At 42.3% G+C, this 23,331-nt stretch overlaps 1 protein-coding gene across 2 annotated transcripts in view; it reads right to left on the bottom strand.

Moving 5' to 3' along the window:
* Positions 1-23,331, bottom strand: part of PLD5 (phospholipase D family member 5) — an 89,534-nt gene that overhangs the window by 51,800 nt on the left and 14,403 nt on the right. Inside the window, exon 1 of one of the 2 annotated variants that reach the window (XM_082215052.1) lies at positions 6,981-7,083. The exons of the other annotated variant lie outside the window; for it this stretch is intronic. Within the exon in view, the coding sequence (XP_082071178.1) occupies positions 6,981-6,983 (3 nt within the window). The 5' untranslated portion in view covers positions 6,984-7,083. Of the gene's footprint in view, positions 1-6,980; positions 7,084-23,331 lie in introns of those variants that run through there. 2 annotated transcript variants of the gene reach the window in all.

Raw genomic sequence — 23,331 nt, 5'->3', positions numbered from 1 at the left:
GCATAGTAAGGACACAGATCAATATTAAGGGGCCTAAAATGTAGTATTTGCACATTATATAAGATCCCAATTTGAGCCTTGTAACCTCTGTTTAAGGGAAAACCAGTACTGCTCTTAACCTCCTAGATGTTTCAAGACCTTGCGGCTGATCAGGGTTGAAACCTGGTGGATGAACAATTAGTCCGGATGCAATAAAAGGGATCTCTATATAGTTTAAGTATGCAGACATCATATTACCAAACTGAACATGAATGGCTTCTAAATACAATCCTACAATCCCAGTGACAGTCTGAATGTTTGCTCTTTAGTGGAAATCTTTATACCAAACAGCTGCTTAAAAATGGTGTCAACATTTTCTTGTTCTGGCATCTGCTCTTCAGTAGACAAGCACATCACTCAACTCAATGAAACTATATTAGCCATACTATATTAGCCTTATCTAGAATGGAGGCTGAGCACAGAAATTATCTTGAAACGCAGGTTTCAAGACCTGCGTCGAGCCACTAACCACAGCTAAATCTGCAACAGCTGTGTTAGCAAACTCCTGAGCATACCTAGTGGGTTCTTTTTCTCTTTACTGTTTGGTGCTAGAGAGAGGGGGAGTCATGTTGCAGTGCTCCGTGTGTGTTTATATGTAAATAAAGTAATTAGTTGAAATGCTGAGTTGCTGAGGTCTGTTATGCAAACTGCGAACACGCTGCAGATCCCTAAGTGTGCCAGTGTCTGTTGGCATTGGTCACTGTGATGTTCGGGCAGAAGTATGAGTATGAGATCAGCTTGGTACAAACCCACTGGTGGATACAATCTGAAACACCCACCGTTCCTTTTGCACCATCATGACCTTGCTGCTGCCTCTCCCCTCCCCTTCTCCATCATGACATGCAGCAGTGACGCAGACAACCAGAGGTCAGGTGAGTGCCTCCCTCTCACCATCCACAACTGCCTTTGTGTTTCCCCATTCACTATAAAAAAATGTTATTGGTTCCACCCCCTTGGCCAAAGTGGGTGAAATTTACAGAAACAGGGTCCCCTTCAGGGTGTTACGAAGTCTGCCAAAACTGAAGACAAATAAACCCAGGTGCTATTTTTGTGGACAGAGTAAATGGGATTCACTTTCCTCCATGATCCCTTATGGGAGAGTGGAATTTGTCTCTTTCTTAACTTAAAAGACATGGAAGACTGGTGTTTATTCTTGCTTGCAACAGTTTTTAAAATTTTGCAACTTCACACCAAACTTCATTTCTAGTATTGTCTATTTCCTACAATAGGCCTTTACAGGTTTAAAACAGGGCTGGCAACAGGAAGCTGTCTTAAAATGCTGCCTGTGGAATTCTGAAGATCTCTGGCATTGGTGTGTTTTTTTGGGTTTTTTTTTTTGTTTGTTTGTTATAGCTGACCAATGTAGATAGGATTTTTTTTTTTAAAAAAAAAAAACAAAGCCTACACCAGTGCTTTAACAACAACAAAAATCCAGGTAACATTTTGGGTAGCTTCACTTCTTGCAAAGCCTAGTGGTCTAGAAAAAAAATTGAAATATACAGTACTGTAAAGGAACTATATCACTGAAAAGAACAGAAATAGAATTACACAAGGTTTTGGAGGAGGAGGGAAATTTTACTCAGTGGAAAGTTATTGAGATTGCACTTTCACTTGGGAGGGGGAGAGACCCCCAAATCCCCCAGTTTGCCTGTTATTCTATTCATATAGAGAGCTAATACACACCCTAGTATATACCTAGAAGAAACACGGATCAGCAGCTAGCCCCCCCCCCTTGCATGCTACACTGGTTGTGGAAAAAAATCGGGGAAATTTCCACAGCATGAAAGGTGTCTGCCATTTCAAGGGAAACATCTCTGTCATGTTAGCATGCTAGACCCTAGTTGCCGCTCTATCTATTACTATTTCTATAATGAATTATAGGGTTGAGGGTGTAGAATTTAGTGCTGAACTAAACTGCTTTTGAAGTGCTACCAGAGTTTAGTTAAGATAAATTTATCTCCTAACACTTCAAGCAGGACACTGATATAAAACTAAAATTAGACCAGCACTCGGACAACTATCAACTGAGGTCTTCACTAACTGCAGCAGGAAGGAGGCACTACCTTCCAATACACTATTGAAACAATATGGCCATTGTTTATAGTTGGTAGTTGAAACAGTGTGTGTGTGTGTATGAGAAGAGGCATGCTGCATGGGCCTAAAAATCTAATCCAGCACCCTACAGTAACAAACCAAATGCACACGAAGAGCCCACAAACACATAAGGGCAATAGACTTCTCCTGTTGTTACCTAGTAACTAGTATTCAAGCTTTTAAACAGAGGTTGGGTGGCCATCTGCCATGGATGCTTTAGCTGAGATTCCTGCATTGCAGGGGGCTGGACTAGATGACCCTTGGAACCCCTTCCAGCTCTACAATTCTATGATTCTGTGACCTACAGTTCTGAATCTGGAAACTGCATATAGCCATCGTGACTAGCATCCACTGATATTGCCCCATGACTAAATAAAGTACAATATCTTGAAGTATGTTATGTGTGGCTTGTTGTCAGATGAACTAGTATCAGTGTTAAAAATGACTATAAGCCCCATATCTGAATTATATTGTGGATTATAAAATGGTAAATTCCTATATTTTTAATATAGAGGAAGCTTGTTAATTTGTCATTTTAATTGTTTTGTTGTATTTTTCATATAAATTGCCCTGGGAATTTGATTGAAGGGTTGGGTCGAGGGTATATAAAAGTAAAATAAAACTAGCTCCGTTTCTCTCTCACACAACATTGAGATACCCTCCTTTCAGCCTTTAGAATTAACATGCTCTATACTACTATTCTGAGCGTGTGGCCTTGAGATTACTGTACTCAATGCTTTTATCTGCCTTAGATCTTGTTCTTCCCTAAGCTCTGTTGTTGTTTTTTCTTGCCCACCAAGAACAAGAGTTAAGAGGATCCCCTCTCAGGCTATGTGTTGGTTACCATAGCAACTCCCTATATTCTCAGTCTTCAGAATACTACAGTACAAGTTCGGTTCCTATAACAACATTATAAAGGCAATAAAAATGAATCTGAATCTCAGGTAACTTGAGACCGAAGTAACAAATGCTACAGGAGAATCGGTATTTGGAGAAATGCCACTTTGAGGAACAGAGTTTCAAAACATAAAAGAAACATCTTTCCAGAACAGCAGTGTAGAAAAGCTCCTGGAGTGTTTTAGGCCAGAATATTTTATCTGTCTGGTAGCAATAGCAAATAATAAAGACAACTGGACTATTTCTTAAGTTACTTGTGAAACCTAAAAATCTGATGAATGTTCTTTTTTCCCCTAATACAAACGCTTTACCAAGAATAAATCCCAGGTCATATATTTTAATTTTTTCCATTTAATGTATGGTATTTCAGTCTGTCCCAATAATTAAGAAAACTAAATTTAGATATTGCTTAAACACAGAAAGAATGTATACACATCCAAAGGAAACTCAGTCTTATGCTTCCTGCCCTGCCCATCCTCTCTCACCTATGCACACAAGGATGGGAATCACTTGCTTCCAGTGCAATCTCATACTGCTTATTATTGCAGATCTTTCCCATCAAGTTCCACAAAGTGCAACACAAGGAAACCTATACTCCATGGGTAGGCAAACTAAGGGCCAGGGGCCGGATCTGGCCCAATTGCCTTCTAAATCCGGCCTGCGGATGGTCCGGGAATCAGCGGGTTTTTACATGAGTAGAATGTGTTCTTTTATTTAAAATGTGTCTCTGGGTTATTTGTGGGGCATAGGAATTCGTTTCTCCCCCCCCCAAAAAAAAATATAGTCTGGCCCCCCACAAGGTCTGAGGGACAGTGGACCAGCCCCCTGCTGAAAAAGTTTGCTGACCCCTGCTATACTCCGTATTCATCTGGCCATCCTTGCAAACACCACGTCTTGTTGGATGCCACTTTGAATAAGCAATAGTAGCCACTTGATTTAGTATTATGTGTTATCTTCAACACATGAAGTTTCAGATCCAATGTATGAATGTAGAAGAGATGCTTTATTAACAAGCAAACACCCATCTATGTACAGCATCCATCAACCGAACTTAACCTTCTCTAATGGAAGAAGCTTACTGACCAGCTTGCTTTAAAGAGTCTATTCATCTTACAAAGATACAACAATGTATATCAACATGGTGTGTGTGTACAAAGGGGGCAGCACAACAGGAGAGAGGAAGAGACACGGAAACGGTAGTGATCTGTGTACAAGGGAGAGTTGAGAAAAGGGGAAGAGTGGAGGGGGAAAGTGAGTGACGGTGAACACAAGAATGCAAAAAGGGGGTTACAAAAAGAGGGAGTAGGAGGCATGGGGTTGGGTTTGAAGATGAAAGCAGGAGCATAGACAGATCTAAAGAAGAGGAAGTGATAGTGGCTTTATAACTGGGCAGAAGGCAAAAAGGGTGCAATGGCTGGACAGAGGAAGATGCCGGAAGTTACCATAGGAGTGGTTTGTGTGCAAGGTGGAGGTTGCACAAAAAGAGGTGGGGGAGAATGGACATAGTCGTGAAAGGGGAAACAGGAGTGCAAAGTTGTGCTGCAAGAACAGAACAGAGAAGTGGCTTTGGAAATGGGGTCGGGAAAGTGAAAAATGAGCTCTGTAGCCACATTGGGGGGGGGGGTAGGAAGGGGAAGTTCTAAGGAGTTAATGTGTGGTTAATGGCAGGAAGTGGGTGAGCAGAGAGAACGGGGATGCAGTCCCTAGTTATTTTATATTTTGACAGAAACGGTATTCAAGTATTATTGATTTAGTGCCATAGTATTTGATATGATAAATCTTTCAAAAAAACCACACAACAAATGCTGTCTTGAATGTTGCCCATGCCCTATACTTTCCACCACTTGACATAGGCTGCAATCCTATACATGTCTATTAAGAAGTATAGGATTCTGGTGTGTAGGGTATGAACGTTTGTACAGTGGTACCTCGGGTTACATACGCTTCAGGTTACAGACTCCACTAACCCAGAAATATTACCTCGGGTTAAGAACTTTGCTTCAGAATGAGAACAGAAATCATGCTCCAGCAGTGGGAGGCCCCATTAGCTAAAGTAGTGCTTCAGGTTAAGAACAGTTTCAGGTTAAGAATGGACCTCCGGAACTAATTAAGTACTTAACCCGAGGTACCACTGTATATCTTTGGACAAGTATCCATAAAAATAGATACAGATGGGTAGCCGTGTTGGTCTGCCATAGTCAAAATAAAAAAATTCCTTCCTGTAGCACCTTAAAGACCAACTAAGTTAGTTCTTGGTATAAGCTTTCGTGTGCATGCACACTTGTATCTGAAGAAGTGTGCATGCACACGAAAGCTTATACCAAGAACTAACTTAGTTGGTCTTTAAGGTGCTACAGGAAGGATTTTTTTTATTATAAAAATAGATATTAATTCAAAGAAGAAGTAAGCTTCACTGAGTTCAATGAGGCTTACTCTCAGGTAAGTGTTATAGGGTTGCAGTCCTGAGGTCACAGTTCACTTTAGCTTAGCTTAAAAAAGATTTCGCTTCAACTTTACGCTCAACAGTTATTTTAACATTATTTGTTGATCTTAGCACAACACTTAGTACAATGACCAAGTACAATATTTTGGGGGAAGCACTACTGTAAAACACTCTAGTCTCACTGTGTTAGGGTCTACTATGCAAGCAGAAAATTTAAATCCTTCAAGAAAGATAGGATTCTTAAACATTCAAAGTAGGCTTTATTCACGTCGAGTAAACAGTCAGAAGGGCTTAGCTTCTGCCAAAACAACATGTTGGCATTCCAACAGATTTTTTTATTATCTGTTTCCCTTCTCATACATCCACTCTTAAATCCAGCCATACCTTGACAAATGCCAGCTAATTTATTGGGCACTGCATCCCTGGAATCTATTGAAACCACACCTGGAATTATGTGTATATGTGTCTGCACGCATGCACTTGCATCAGAGGCAAAAAAAATCTTTTAAGATATTTATTTTATCTGGTGGTTTGCTTGATACATCCTGCCCATTTAAAAAGCATGCCACATATTTTCTTCTTTCATTTAAATGACAAAGAGAATAATATATTGTCAGCTGTCCAATAAGCACATGTTAGTGCTTTCTGCTAAATGTTCATGCTTTGTATTTCTTCTGCCTTGGTGCTCTTATTATTTCATTATCATATTTTATTCAAATAAATTATTAAAATAAAAGGGTTAAATTTTCATACGGAAGACTGCCTTCATTGCATATTTAATGAAGAAATCCTGTGTTTTCCTATTCCAGTTAGGGTGGATCCAAAAGCTTACAATGAAGGCGATGCAATTTTCTTTCCCCTGCCCCTAGTAATTATTTTACAGCAAAGAGTCTAAAGATTTGTTTTGAAAGAGAACAGGCAAGCATTTCTTGCAGTGTGGAAGATACTTTTACTGCTCTGGGGTTTGGGGGTTTGTTTGCTTTTTTGCCAATTTTAAAAACATTTACACACCCTAAGCTGCATTTGTTTACTTACTGGAATACTTCACCTTATGGTTTAACATATTACAAATGGCAAGAATACAGAATTCATCCACTCAAAGTCATATGCAAGGTAGCAAAATCAATAAATGCCATTAAGCCACAAGAAATAAATCTACACCAGCCCTGTTCTTGGAACACTTGTTTTATTTACATCCGAATCTACCAAATTATACCTGACTATGTTACTGAGAACACCTACACTCTTCTGAATCAAGATTCCTTTTAAACAGCAATCTTCTCATTAGAAAGGCTTTTGTTAAACTGTATATTATCAGTGCCAGAGATATTTGTCACCAACTTGCCTTCCCCCTCCAATAGCATATTGATAGTGATACTGTTAGCCACTTGCAGCTTGGTTTAAATAACTGCACTCTGCTGTTTTCACTAGCAAGTTCTATACATCATATCCCTGTCTAGCTTGTAATATTTTTTCTTAGGCTGCTAAAAACCAAATCGCTTCTTACCATTCTGATCCAGTAGAGTCGAGCAGTGCTAAAGGAACTGTGGCTGTAGTGCTGCTTACAGGAGGCAGCGGAGCCTTTAGAGGAACAGAGTGTTTTATGTGTGGAAAACGCATCACCACCTATTATATTTCAGTCATTCAATTGCTAGCCTTGATGTTTTGGAAATCATCAGCCAATCCAGGCAAGGAAAAGGGAGGGCTTGGAATGTTCATATAGCATAGTTTTGTGCAGTTTGAAGAAGAGGAAGAAGATCCATCTTATTTGCATTTTTATTTACTGTGTGTAGAGAATGACTCCCTATTCTTTATTCAAAAGCAATTCACACATAGTTTTTAAGCTTCTTCAGTGGGTTGATTGAAAGCATGTATTATGCAGAATGGCACCGGGCCAGATGACACAAAGGTTTGCCATGCTACCCAAATCCTGACTTGCAGTGCTCAGTGAATCCAAACTTGATATTCTCCTAAATCCCCAGGGCCTCTAACTAAGCCATAAAATGTGTTGGCAATCAAAATGTGCATCTACGTGCTACCAATTGGTTATTATTTTTTTCTTGCACTATGCTTCGATTTAAAATAAAATAAAAAATTCACCTGACAAATGCTAGCAATTAGATGACTCAGAAACTCAAGGGAATAAAAAACGACCCTGTATACCAAATAATTATCTGCTTTTTCTATGAGACAGTGTACTAACTGGTCAAAAGCCAAATGGCTTTGTGACAAACCATGTTTCTTCTTTGGAAATCTCAGAGTCAGTTGGGTGGCTGACATTGTCTGCTCTGATGCAAGAGAAGGCTGAGTGGAAAACAATAACCTTATGCTACAAGGAAGTATAAAGAATGAATTGTTCTTTAAAAAAATGAGCAAACTCCAGGGAAGCAGGCAGACTTTTGCCCTTTTAACACAACCATGCCCAAGTATGCTGAATGTACAACAGGCAGCAGGACTGTGATCACTCTACATGGGCCCTGTGCACTTGGGCTCAGCTATGTAGGATGTAACATAACATTGTGATGTCCACATATATAAAGCCTAACATATGTATCTCAAAGCATACTGCCCATATTAGGGTAAGGATAGTAAGTTATCAGACCTAAGCACTTAGGGCTCTAACTGCAGAGACATCACTACACATTAAATTCAGTGCACATGGGTGTGACAGGCACAGATTTGCACAAGTGGGTAAAGTCTTCTGCTATTCCATATAAGTGCACCCCAGTGAGCTAAAAGGGCTATATTTTCAAAATAGCCAAGCCAAGGCACTAAACCTCAGAGGAGTCATAGAAAAATAAGCTCATAGTCAAGCATTCTATATTTTTCAATGAAACCCAAATGTTTGAACTTCTTATTGTCACATATTCATTATGTGAAGCTTATGCAAGCTGTTTGGACTGGAGCAATTATGGAACTGGATTGACGTCCACACCTTGATGTAATATTTCCCAGTGGAGGCTGGTCCGTTAGAGGAATCAGGGTCCAGTTGCTCAGCCCTGCCTGGACTCTTCCCCTTTCCTACCAATCCTGTCTATTGAGGCTAGGAGGGTCGAATAAGCAAACTGAGGTTTAAGATCCTGCCTGAAAGAAGACATTGGCTTGGGGAAGTGTACTGCTCTTTTGGATTCTCTGGTTAGAGCTTAAAAAGCCTACATAGAAGGGAGTTGGAAACTTTGATCCTAGGCAAGCTTGCTCCTTGTTTTAAAGTCCAAGCATATGTGAGTGGAGACCCAGGGGTGGGGCTGGGGTGGGAAACCTGCCACTCCATTTAGAAGGCAATATAAGAGCTGAGTAAGGATTACATTAGACACAGGGAGTGGGTGGCTTTAAAACAGGATTAGCCAAATTCATGGAGGATAAGGATATTAATGGCTACTAGCCATGATGGAGCAAGTCTTCAACCTCCACTGTCAGAGACAGGATACCTCTGAACACCAATTGCTGGGAGGTGCAGGTAGGCAGAGTGCTGTTGCCCCCAGACCCTGTTTGCAGGCTTCCCATGGGCATCTGGCTGAGCACTGAGAACAGGATACTGGCCTGGATGGGACCAGTGACTCTTCTTATGTTCTTAAGAGGGCATAAAAAAGTGAATGAGCTGGGGGCAGGGGCAGGGGCAGGGGCAGCCCGGTTAATTTCGCCCCCCCCCCCCCCGCTGAGAGAAGTAACTGTGACAGAAGGGATTCCCTTCTGAAACAATGTAAAACAGTTTTCAGTTAAGTGCTAATTATTTGTACAACTGCAAAGCTTAAGTGTCCACAGAATCTTTGCAAGGGAAGAGGGTGGGAAGAAATCCAGAACAACTTGGCTATGCCTTGGGGGCCTATTTGCACCTCTGGAATCTTTTTGGCTTCCAAGAAGCGCCGCCATGTCCAGGGTCCACCAGCTGCCACTGGGACCCAGACTCTGAGTTTACGCTGTTTTTTGTTTTGTTTTTAAAGTAAGTTTCTAGCCCTCAAGGCCAGCTCAGAACTTCATGGCCACCATAACAACCATGGCTTGCCTCTAACATCAGTGGTATACAATTGACATAAAAATAAAGCATTTTGTACCCCACCCTTGTCTTCCTTGCTCTGGCCCTGCCAGAAGGGCGGGAAAACCCACAGCTTCCTCCTCTTGCTGCTAAGGACAAGCACTGCCTGAGAGGATTTCCAGGAAACAGGAATAGCATCTCCTACAATAATACCAGCAAGGAAAATTCAGAAGTGAGCAAGCTGGTGCTTTTGCACAGGAACAAGTAGCAAGCTCAGCTCTCATGTGCTGTGGCCATTCATGTCTGCTGTCACATAACCCAGTTTGATGGTGGCTGGCCTCCATGTAAGGAACCTGCTACGCTCCCATTTAAAAGTGCAGTTGCTACTCTGGGTCCTAGCAGGGAGGAGCGCAGCCAGGTGAGTGAGTGAGCAGGTAGCCATCACATTCTAGAGTCAGGTGGCTGAATCACCCCATGGTCTTCATGGTCTTCCAGTTGCTGGGTTCCCAGGGCTTGCCTGGACAGATGTGCTCAGCATGTGGGCAGCAAGGAGCTGATGTGGAGGCAGCGCCTTCCCTGTTGGAGTCCTGGAGGGCAGGCGGACAGTGGGCCCCATAGATGCCATCTGGCCCCTCCCTAGAATCAGGCCTTCCTATATTAGCCTGCCCATGTAATAAGACCAATAGGAAAGCTCTCCTGGCCATCATGTTGATGTCAAGCACATTTTGTAGTGACCCAGGTCTTTTCAGTGGTGTTGTCTCAGCTATGGAACTCCCTTCCCTAAGTTTTGCCTAGCCCTGTAATTGTTTATTTTTTTGCTGCCTGCTGAAAACCCATTTATTCACCTGGACTTTTGTGGGAGTCAAATAGGATATGCTGTGAGTTATGAAATGGAGCTGCTGTCTGTTGTGTATAGATAATTTTTGATGCATATTAATAATAGAATCTTAGAATAGCAGAGTTGGAAGGGACAAAAAGGATCATCTAGTCCAACCCCCTGCAATGCAGGAATCTTTTGCCCAACATGGGGCTCAAACCCACAACCCTGAGATTAAGAGTCTCCTGCTCTACCAACTGAGCTATCCTTCCTTCAACTATTTCAGGCTTTATTGGAGATTGGTCTTTTTTCTGTAACATGTCCTGGGATGATAGTAGGATGCACAGTGGAAAATAAATTATAATGACGGATGAATGAATAAACAAATCAACAAACAGAATTCTCTCCATAATTATCACCTCCATTTAGAACAGAACTGAAACTAATCTAGTACTGTAACTTTATACCATTGTTTCCAAGTTACAGAACTGTATCTGAATCTTCATCAAAGCATTAGGTACTGAGCTGTTTTGTTGAACCCACCATTACATTCATGTGCATTTCTTCTGGGGCCATTCACAACCATAATGGGAGACTCTTGCTTTTTGTCCAGGTAGGTGTTCTGCAGGACAGCACTGGAATAGATGAAAGTGCCCTCGCCTTTATTAAGCAACTGGGCAGGATCTCAAAAAATTTCATTATCGATAGCAAAGCTGTTCTTACTACTAAAGACAAGTGGGTGTTAGTGCAAATCCTAAAAGTATCGTGTTAATCTAGTTTGATCCTCAGTTGAAGATTCTAATTAAATTTTATGGAAAGAGATATATCCTGCTATAAAAAACTGAAGGTTCCGTCTCTCTAAAAAGATAGACAAAAACTTTCCCTGCAGAATCAAATAAATCCATCGAAAGCAGAAGCCAGGGGACTCTGCGTACTCCTAGTTTAGGAAGTACAAACAGGCCTCTCTCCAAGGCTTAACTGAAGTGGTTGGGAGCACTGGCGCAGTTCTCAAAATAGGGTCTCCCCCCAAAAAAGAATTTTTTTGAAATCATGAAATAAGGTATACTGGGCATGTACAGTTTCATATTTTAAACTCATTTCCCATTGTTTTTGCTCACTTCCTAACTTGGGCCAGTCACCAACTCGCACACTAACCTACCTCACATCTGTTGTATTGGCATCTGTCTGTCTTGTGAGACAATGGAATGTGCTTCCAGGGATGAAGTCAAACCGCTTTGGCTGCATTGGTATCATCATCATCATCATCATCATCATCATCTCAAAACTGCTGCCTCCCATGTTGTTTTTGCTGTGTTAGCAGCACTGAAGTGACCTCTCTGTGGTGCAAGCCTGGAATGCTCAGATTATAAGGCCCTACTCCTGTTGTAGTCCAAAGGAAAGCATAGCAGTACTGTTGGCACCAGTTTGGCTGCAAGAGTTGCCTGAAGAAGGTGTACAAGACACCATGATACCATCCATCTATCTTAGGAACCCCACTCCAGATTTGTGTAGGGTTTACTCCTTAGCCTTTACTTCTCCCAAAGATGTCCCACAAGGCACCATCCTCAGGGTTTACTCCTGCAGCGTTTCTCATGAATGAGTACAGTCACAAGGCCGTGGGGATTTAGGATCAGAGCTTTCCTTCTCCTAGATGGGCTACCCTCCCAGGTTGATGAGCCCCATGTGCCCCTCATTTCCCTCTACAGCATGTGCAATAACTGCCTTCTTGACTGTTGGACCCACTATTGGTATTGTCTGCTCAGTCTGCTAGAGCCTGCCTTTGCATGCAGGAAGTCCCTAACTCACTGAGGCTTTGAGACCCACTGGCTACCCTCATCTGGCCAGCAAAAGCCATTTCCAGGCGCATGGCCACTTTCACATGCTGACAGCTTCTAGGAACCACAGGGACAGCTGAGTGCAGGGTGAGGAACAAAGGTGGACAAACTCCCCGAGTAGGAGGAGAACATCCCCCCCCCACCAGAGGTACTTCCTTCCCCCAACACCACGCACACAGCACATGACTCTTATGAATATATAGGAGGCATAACATGGCTACGAAATGGGTCTTATTGCTTGTATCATAGGCATCAAATTTTGGTTTCTTTATCCCAGGCATAGGGAACCTTTGACCCTCCAGATGCTGCTCGACTACAATTGCCATCAGCACCAGCAAGCATAGCCAATGGCCAGGGATGATGCGATTTGTATTTGAGCAACATCTGGAGGGCAGAAGGTTCTTCTCCACACATGCGTTAACCAGAGTGATATATCTCTGTACTACAAAGATCCTTGCTGTAAGGCTCCAAGGTTCCAAGGCTTCAACTAATCTTACTTTGGCCTGATTATTGCATGTTTTACAGATGTGCAAGTCCTGCTTGCGTTCAACATGAGACTGATTCCTAGGGGACTTACAGTACCTTAGGCCTGTAACCACCGGGGAATGGAAAGCAGAGTGATGTACAGTGGTACCTCGGGTTATATACGCTTCAGGTTACATACGCTTCAGGTTACAGACTCCGCTAACCCAGAAATAGTACCTCGGGTTAAGAACTTTGCTTCAGGATGAGAACAGAAATCGTGCTCCGGCAGCGCGGTGGCAGCAGGAGGCCCCATTAGCTAAAGTGGTGCTTCAGGTTAAGAACAGTTTCAGGTTAAGAACAGACCTCCGGAATGAATTAAGTATGTAACCCAAGGTACCACTGTACTTTAATTTCAATTTTTACTATTGTAATTGTACAGGTAACATAGCAAGGTGTCAGTAGTTTTCCAAATTGCCCAGTAAAACATAAAACATGCTCTCACATTCCAGTGTTCAGTACAGAGCTAGATGGACCATTGATCTGACTGAGGCTTCCTATGTTCCTATGTAATGCAACTGGATAGGAGCAGAACATTCCACAGGCCTGGCTATGTCATAGCAGCAGGTTTGCTCCCCTAGAAGCACAGCAAGTCAGGGCCCCCTAAGCGCCACTTATTCTTTAAGCTTGATTTGTGATATACTTGCTAAGAGGTTGGCCACTAGTGGCATAAAACCAACAACAGTTCACAGATTTATTAAAAGACTGTGTAGCCTTGAAGCAACTTGCAGACCAGACTTAGGATATGTTATTATTTTACCGTCTATGCTGATATTATACAATAGTAAGCCGGATAGATAAACATGTCTTGTTGACATGAAAAATGGCTAAACAAAGCCCAATTTCATTGATCTCAGCTACTGATATTGTCTGTCTTTTCAAACAGCAAGTCAAGCCAACAGCAGCAGCGATCAATATTCCATAATCCATGCTTTTGTTCTGTGCTCTCTTGGCTGAGTCTTTCATTGACATGGAGAAATGATTAAACCTCTCTTTCCCTTTGGCCACTAGAGAGTGCCACAGTGCTGCAGAACCTCTTAGCTGAAGTTAAACAGACAATTTGTCTTTTGACAAAACCGATCATTAAAAATGATACCTTGTGCTGCTGTACTGTTGTTATACAATCTGGGTATTTTTCTTGAAGGATGTAAAGAAAAAGCATTTTCAAATCTATGGGTGGGGGGGAAGGACGGACAATAATAATTAATCTAGTCTGAATACTTTGTATTCTAAAAGCAACAGACTCCGTGCTTTCATCAAATTGTGCCTGTGTGAGAAGCGCACATAAGTTATTTGATTAACATGGCCATTGGCACTCATTACAGATACTATTTTTGCAGTGCTCCAGGAAAATGTAGTGCAGAGATTTAATGTTGTATAATGACTACCTTAATGAACTGGCCATGAACATCTATGAACACAGCACAAGTTCATTGGTAGTTTAGAGAGGAGGGGGTAGAGGTGAATAATCCACTGCTTCCAAAACCAAAACCAGTCAGGAATTGCTCATGATCCAAAGGCAGAGCCAGGGGCAGAGGTCAGAAGCTAGAAAGATCAGACATTTCTGTATACAACACCAATGTGTCACATCATACGTAACTGATATTTAGAAAAGACTTCACAATCTGAGAAAAGAGACAATGCACGTAACTTTTGTAAACCAAGAAAATCTCTCATATATATCTGTGTGTGTGTGTGTGTGTGTGTGTGTGTGTGTGTGTGAGAGAGAGAGAGAGAGAGAGAGAGAGAGAGAGAGAGATATTACTTGAATAAGAATAGAAATGCTGAGCTTTGGAAAGGAGGTTCAAGGCTCTGGCAGGGTCCTAGAACCCTCCCTCCTCCTTCCCAAAGCTGAGAAAGCGCTAACTAGGCAAGAGAACACTAGGACCCAACCAGAGCGCTCATGCCTCCTTCCCAAAGCCCAGTGCTATGCTTACCAAGGTTTGGGAAAGCAGCATGAGGGCTGGTGTGTGTGTGTGTGTGTGTGTCAAATGTTGCCAAGAGCCACATGAGGGCCCCAAAGGTTGCATGCGACCCTTGGGCCATGCATTGGACCACCCTGCTCTAGAGTCATGTGCTCCATCATTGATCAGCCGCTTGGGCTTGGACCTTCTAGCACCAACACTCTCAAGGGTTGGGGGTGATTCAGCTCTGCTCTCCACCCTTAGAGTCCTTCCAGGGAAACCCTGGAGGCTGGCCTGGGAAGGGCCCTCCCAGTATACTAGGGTCTTCAGTGCTGGCTGGCTCTCTCTCTCTCTCTCTCTCTCTCTCTCTCTCTCTCCCCCCGTGTGTGTGTGTGTGTGTGTGCGCGCGCACACACACACACACACACGCACATCTGGGTCTTTTTGGTCATTAGGAGTGCTAGGTCCTTACTGGAAGATTCATCAGGTTAGGGCATAGTATATAGTTGGCATAACAAAGCAGCTTAGGAACAGGTAGATGCAGTTCTCCCCTAGAATATCTCATTTTGAACCCTACTACTAGTGGTAATTCTATGCTCATGGAACTTTCCATGTGTATAACTGAAGCCTCCAAAGTGTATGTGATCCATCTGCTTCCAGCAAGGCACCTCTGCCATAGCCAACCCTTCCTTCCATCATCATCATCATTATCTATCTATCTATCTATCTATCATCTATCTATCTATCATCTATTTATTTATTTATTTATAAATAAAATTGGCTTGTTCTCAAGCCAAAAATACTCCCATAGCAACTTATAAATCACTTAAAAGAGACAGTCCTTGCCCTCAGACTTACAATCTAAAAAGCCATAACACAAAAGGAACATGGTTTGGATGGAAAGAGGAAATAAGCAAACTCAAATACAGGTTCCTACAAGTGTTAGGATATAATATTATTACCTCATTCAAAGTTATTTATTAAAATGTTGAATTTTAATATTCTGCCACTATTTGCATTTATTAATTTATTTTTACTTTCCACTATTTTCTGATTAAAAATGTGCAGTAGACACAGACTTTTATTTAAAGGTAGGTAGGTGTATTGGTTGCTACAGCCCCAGTGGTTGCTCTTACACTGTTCCGGCAAGCCCTTTTGATTTGCTGGTGTGTTTATGTGCCACACTGCTGACACACCTTCTAACGGTCAGATGTTGCTGTCGTGTTGTGCCATTCAACCATACAAACTGGCCTAAACACACAGAAAGATGAACATTCTTTGTTCTGCTGCTCCTACAGAAAACTGAAGTCACAGCTGAACACCACTAGGTGGCATAAGTGCTTAATTCACATTCCAGCAGCTTCTTGCTTTGGAACTGCTTTCTGAAGTAGATTGTGGTAACATTTCACCTTCACAGTTGCCTGACACCCAAATGAGATGTTAATACAGTTGTGTTGTGCATTTCTGCCCCTAAACTTTCTGTTTCTCTGTGGGTTTTTTAAGCTGAAAAGCAGCCTCAGAGGCTTCCAGTGAAAGGTAAAAAGTTGAAATGGGTCTGGTTTCCCATGACACTGTTTTTCCACTCAAAAGTGCTCTCCCAAGCTATACCTATGGGAGAAAAGATGGAAGAAAAGAGACAACTGCATGTATTGACTAGTGATGTACAGTGGTATCTCGGGTTACATACGCTTCAGGTTACATAGGCTTCAGGTTACAGACTCCGCTAACCCAGAAATAGCGCTTCAGGTTAAGAACTTTGCTTCAGGATAAGAACAGAAATCGTGCTCTGGCGGCGCAGTGGCAGCAGGAGGCCCCATTAGCTAAAGTGGTACTTCAGGTTAAGAACAGTTTCAGGTTAAGAACCGACCTCCGGAATGAATTAAGTACTTAACCCAAGGTACCACTGTACTTTCTGATATTAAAAGGCTTTAGGGAAGTTTTTAATGACTGGTGTTTTAATGTATTTTTAATTTTTTTGTTGGAAGTCGCCCAGAGTGGCTGGGGAAACCTAGCCAGATGGGCAGGGTACAAATAATAAGTTGTTGTTGTTGTTGTTGTTGTTGTTGTTGTTGTTGTTGTTGTTGTTATAAAATGATATGTGCAAAATAGGAACTTAAGGTGGCAGTAATGTATTACATCCATTCCATTCTTCTCCCCTCCCCTCAGTTTTCATTTCCACCAAACAGCCTGGTTTCCAGTACTGTACAGTCAGCTTCTGTATACCAGCATACCTGAAGGAGCATCTCCACACCCATCGCTCAGCCTAGACACTGAGGTCCAGTGCCAAGGGTCTTTTGGTGGTTCCCTCACTGTGAGAAGCGAAGTTACAGGGAACCAGGCCTTCTCGGTAGTGGTGCCCACCCTGTGGAACACCCTCCCATCAAATGTCAAGGAAATAAACAACTATATGACATTTAGAAGACATCTGAAGGCAGCCCTGTTTAGGGAAGTTTTAAATGACTGGTGTTTTAATGTATTTTTAATCTTTTTGTTGGAAACCACCCAGAGTGTCTGGGGAAACCCACCCAGATGGGTGGGGTCAAAATAATATGTTGTTGTTGTTGTTGTTTTGTAGATGCAAGGAGTGTCAGCCCAATAAAACCCCACTCTAGGTCATTATAGGGGCTCAGGGCAGAGCTTTCTCACTAGCTGTTGCAGTTCTAGAACTAGCTGTGCAAGCCAGCTCATTAGAATTCAGGAACAGAGCTGTATGGGAGATGCTTCAATTTTCTCGGGTATTTAAATCTAAATTACTGAATGAATGTTGCCATTACTTTTACTTGTTTTATTCTTTCATGCTGACAAAATAATCATTATAATTAATAAACATTTAGAAAGAAAGGGAAAGGATGTTCTCCGAATCCCAGCCATGGGTATTAGTAAAGTTATTCAGATCCAGTTTCCTATTCTCTTCTGTGATTCTTCTCTCAGGAGGTTTTTCACAGTCAAATATATAACTAATTTGGGACATAGCCCATTCATATGCAGAATTAGATGCACATAACTTCAAAAAAAAAATCAATCAACTTAGGAATACCTAACTCTGTACCAGGTCAGACCACAAGTAGCTTTCATTGGCCTAGACCCCTCTAGAAGAAGAACTTGTGTGTGTGTGTGTGTGTTTTGTAGTTCTGCAGTCAAAGACTTGGGTGATTAGTTCAAATAATTATATGAAATTAATTCCATCCCCTCACTAGCAGCTCAACCAAGGAACCACAGGGATGCATTCAATGAATGCACACAATAAATTCATTTGTATTGAGAGGGTGCCATATTCAGAGTTCCATTCAGCAAATGGCAGATTTTTCCTCCCGTAATCACAAGTTTCCACTAACACATGTTCTTTTTGCTGAGTTGCATCTCACATTATCTCCATTTTCCCCTTCTCTCTATTACAGGTATGAATGTGAGAGAGGGATAGTTTTTCTATTTCGAGCTACTGGCGTTTAAGCTAACAAACAATGAAGAAAATGGACGGCATCTTGTCCTAACTACATTATTCTGTGAAAACACTACTGGTGAAATGAACAGGGAACTTCTTCTTAGAAAAACAATTGCTTCATATTGTCTTTCCTTTACAAAGTTTAAAAAGGTAAAGGTAAAGGATCCCTGACAGTTAAGTCCAGTCGCGAACGACTCTGGGGTTGCGGCACTCATCTCGCTTTACTGGCCAAGGGAGCCGGCGTTTCTCCGCAGACAGTTTTTCTGGGTCATGTGGCCAGCATGGTGAAACCACTTCTGGTGAAACCAGAGCAGCGCATGGAAACACCATTTACCTTCCCGCCGGAGCGGTACCTATTTATCTACTTGCGCTTTAATGTGCTTTCAAACTGCTAGGTTGGCAGGAGCTGGGACTGAGCAATGGGAGCTCACCCTGTTGCGGGGGTTCGAACCGCTGACCTTCTGACTGGCAAGCCCTAGGCTCAGTGATTTAGACTAGAGCACCACCTGCGTTTATTAATACAAAGTTTATTTCTCCTTAAATTCTGCAATGCTGCTTTTCTATACAAACACCACTCTTCTGCAGGTCATATAATTTACAACAGCTTTGCATGCTCTGTGGCTTTTACAATCACATTTAACTGTGCATTGCTCTTCTCTCCCCCACCTCCTGCTCCTTTATCCCATCAGCTTTCCCACCACATCTGTGCTCCTTGTCACTTCCTTCCTGTTCTGCATACTGTTCATAATGTCTCTCAGTGAGGAAGCTGTATAAGTGAAAGCTGTGTTTAGGCACATGCACACTCCTCAGTCTACAGTCAAATGGGATATTTGACTGCAGTGGGTCTGGTGTGGCACATTGGCTATCACTTTGCCTACTATGCACTGTCTTAAAGTTAGAACCTGGCTAAATGATAGTGGAAGCAGGGGAAAATTTTGTATATATATTTGCATCATGATGTGGTTTCATGTTTAACCAGAGTACATGGGAAAGCTATTACCATTTTGTCACAAATGAGACAGCAGACAAAAGATGGCGTGAAAGGTTGTGCAGATGTTACTAATCTGGGCCAACTACTATGTATAACTGTCCACATGAGTGATATATTCACATGAGCAGTGCAACATCTGAAGACTTCATTTAACTCTGCAGTGAACACAAACGACATGGAAACTAGGATTAGGACAAATTATTTGTCTTTTCAACAGTCAAATGTCAGGATTTTTAAAAATTAATATCTGTTCTGAGCCACAATACCACTGGAGTTTTCTTGTTGCTACTTTGTTCATCATTAGTCCATGTATTGTTTTGCCTACTTGAAGTTTAATATATCTCGCCTGTAACAAATTGCATTTAGAGACAAATAAACTAGTACCATATGGTTATAGATCTTGGGTGCGGGGAGTTGTGGGCACAAGTTTCCCATAAGAGTTAGAATTAATCAAGGTTTGATTAAACTGTGCCAAACTCTGAAATTCCTGGGTTTAGTTTATGCTAACAAGTCAGGGGGACAGTCAGGGCTGGCTAAGTGATGGCCCATCGATGAAACCATCAAGAGAGAGCAAACACTGTCAGACAAGGAGGTGAGGGGTGCCTCTTCCAGCTGTGCATTGATGGGAAGAGACCAAAGGGGTTTAGGATTTCAGGGTGGATAACATAAGCAAACAGGAAAAAAACCTCAGTTTTGCAAGCCGCGAAGGAGGGGACAGAACACAATGGAGGCTAGCTGGGAGAAGCTGCAACAGAAATGGAGAGGATAGCTTTTTTGCTGTTCTTTTTGAATCCAGTGTTGCACTTATGGAGGAGGCTAGGCCTGCTTTAAAAGTGAAAGCTCTGCAATCCCATCATTTAGGTTCAGATTGTATATATGTGCAAATAAACCATATACAGTGGTACCTTGGGTTAAGTACTTAATTCGTTCTGGAGGTCCGTTCTTAACCTGAAACTGTTCTTAACCTGAAGCACCACTTTCTCCCGCTGCCTCTGTGCCGCCGGAGCACGATTTCTGTTCTCATCCTGAAGCAAAGTTCTTAACCCAAGGTACTATTTCTGAGTTAGTGGACTCTGTAACCTGAAGCATATGTAACCTGAAGCGTATGTAACCCGAGGTACCACTGTATCACAATGACGCCACAGTCTCTGCTGCACCCCATTGTCCCAAAAGGGAACACAGACCCTGGGGAGCGCACCTGCAACCCCCTGAAATCTCACGCACCACTTGGCAGAGATTGGGGTGGTGTATAGCAATATTGTGGGGATTGAGTGACATTGTTGGAGGAAATATGTAATAGCTATGGGATGGCATTTTCAGAAGTATTTAAAATAGTCAAGCATGTCTCAATCCCTTTGACATTTAATGAATAAAAACTTTGAAACTAGATTCAATGTACAGTGGTACCTCGGGTTAAGAACTTAATTACTTCTGTAGGTTCATTCTTAACCTGAAACTGTTCTTAACCTGAGGTACCACTTTAGCTAATGAGGCTTCCTGCTGCTGCCGCACCACCGGAGCATGATTTCTGTTCTCCTCCTGAAGCAAAGTTCTTAATCCAAGGCACTATTGCTGGATTAGCGGAGTCTGTAACCTAAAGCGTCTGTAACCTGAAGCGTCTGTAACCCGAGGTACCACTATAATAGAAATGTCAGGAGTATGAACACCACTGATTTCCAGTGAAACTCAGGTATCTGATGCCCTAAAGTCATCTTCTGAAGAAGCAGCTTAGATGATTAAAAAGCTCTCCTGCTGCTAACAGTAATGGTGGTGGTCTGGTCATTGTATTACTCAGTATGAAGTCTTCTCTCTTATGTTGCTTTTAGCCCTGTGAAACAGCAACTCTGGAAAGATTGTAATCATAGCTTAGTAGTGAGTCCAGCATCAAAAGTAACAGATCAGCACAAAATTTTAAAAACACTTCACCAGCAGAACAGCCTGGAGCAATTAATCAGAAAGACCTAAGAGCACAGAAGCTGAGGCAGATGAAAGCTGAGTTAGTTAATTGGCTGGAAACTCCCAAAGATATTAGTTTCACTCAGAATTGTTAAAATGCCCAGCTCTCTAGAGAGCTCACTGTATGCTGCAACCGAAGTTAAGAATGAGATCCCATACAAAAATATATGCACTTTGTTCAGTACACGCAGAGGTTGAAATGAGAGCTGTGTGACTGCCAAACTCTTTCCTTGCCCATGAATAAGAAGAAGGTTAGGAGGTGTAGGCAACTTGGCCAATACACTCTTAATATAGAAGTCTAAGCTAGGTGGTTGTAGAAAGCATTTCAAAGAAGGGAAGTATTTTAAAATCCGTCACTGGGAGGGACTTAATGAGAAGGCCAAGTTATAATGTTAAAAGGTGAGTAGAGGTAGATAGGAAGGATGACAAGTAGAAAGGGCACCCTAAATGTCAAGTGGAGGGGACATATCCACTAAATAAAGCATCCCATTATATTAGCAGAGAGTTATCAGAAAAGAAAGCTAAAGTACTGTTGAAGTTCCAGCAGTCTACGTGTGTGGTTTTTTTTCAGTTACAGGGAACTTGGCAAGTTAAATTGAAAGAATATGTGAACTTAAGTCTTCCTTACCTAATTAGTTTCTGTTCACGTACACTTCCGCACCAGACATACTGCTTGGTGTCCAATCAGTGCATGCCCCCTAACACCCAGCTGAAATCCTGTAACTATTTATATCACAATTGTTCTGGTTTATTTTTTTGCCCTGCTTTTGTTGTGCAGTAGTGCAAGAGTGCCCTTCCAGATTACAATAATGCAACAACATCACAGGAGCTCTGCAGAACAACTAAGAAAGTGAAATGTTATGTGCACAGTCCAGCACTGTTACTGCTGCATCAGTGACATGCTACAGAGTACACCTGCAAAACACACACAAAAAACACACACACACTCTGGAGGGTTCCCTAAACTACATTATTACCAAGTCAGACCATTTGTTTATCAAGCTCAGTATTGTCCACACTGACTGGAAGCTATTCAGCCAGAGAACTTTCCTAGCCCTACCTGGAGATGCTGGGGATTGAACCTGGCAGGCAAAGCAGATGCTCCGATACTGAGCTACAGCACACACACACACCACTCATTAATGATTTGAAATAACTAGTTTATTTATGTATGCATATGTACACACTGCCCTTCAGCCAAAAGGCTCCCAGAGCAAAGCCCTTCTGTCAAATGCAGACAAAACTAACAGAACCTTTACCAGAAATACGAGCCATATTTACTCTATACCCCTTAAATTACAGTTGTCAGGGCTGGTTCAGTTGCAAGTCAGTACACAGACGAGTAGTAAAGTTGAATCTTTATCCAAGGAAACAAAATACAAACAGAGAAACCTACGGGCAAAACTGACTCTGGTAAAGCAGTTGCCACTTCGCCGTAAGTCTCCACCCCGGCAGGCTGTTTTCTCATCAGTGTTATACTCAGTCAGGGAGCGGGCTCCTGTTTTCGCTGTGCCCTTTGCTCTGCTACATGCAAAGCCCTCCGTGCCCTTGGAGACAAGAGACAAGGGACAAGGGGAGCTGAATACAGTAGGACCGGCAAACTCCTGCGAATCTGTTGCAACCTCTTCCTCAGCTGCCTGTCCTACGTCTGCAGCTCTTTCTGTCTCTTCTTCCTCTCTCACTCAAGCCTGTTGCTTGTTCAGCATCCAACCATTCTGCCCCCCGCCCTTCATCCACAGAATGGTGGGCAACTGAGTAACATAGCTGTTTCCTAGCGGGAGGCAAAGCCTTCATACAAGACTGCCATGCTAGCATTTGGGGATTGGGGAGTGAGAATGTAGGGTTCTACATCCCTTCATTGGAAGCCCCATAATCTCCCACAGCTTCTGTTCACAGAAAATGCAGTAGCTTCTTTTGCCGTTTCCTTGGTTGACATTTTGCCCTCCCAAGATGTTATTTGCTATGGGGGAAGCTACCATATTCCCATATGGGATATGTAAATGACTCCCCACAAAGAGACTAATAGCAGTGGGGAGGGCAGTGCAGAGTGGGAAAATGGCACTGTTAAAATATCCCTCCCCCAAAATATCCCTTCCTCAATAACATAGTATTGACCCTACCTGTGTCTTTAGAAACTGTGGGAAGTATGAACACAGAAGTCACACAGTTTGGACCTAAGATACACATGAAGCTCTGGCTTGCTTGCCTCGCACAGAATGCTGCCATAGTGAACCTCTGCTTACGCCACACAGCAGCAGGAAGGGACATGACAAACTGTATTACTGCTGCTGCAGCAGCTCCCCTCCACTTGCCATAGATTATAATTGTGTGTTCCCTCACTGGCTTTCTTCTCCTTTAGGAAACTGACTACGTGAAACAACAGAAACAGAATTGCAGACAGAGTGCCTTTTCTGTCAC

This window comes from Podarcis vaucheri (genome assembly GCF_965113315.1).
Source record: "Podarcis vaucheri genome assembly, chromosome: 3".
NCBI classification, from domain to species: domain Eukaryota; kingdom Metazoa; phylum Chordata; class Lepidosauria; order Squamata; family Lacertidae; genus Podarcis; species Podarcis vaucheri.
The sequence above is the reverse complement of the archived record's forward strand: the minus strand, read 5'-3'. Positions and strand labels throughout refer to the sequence as shown.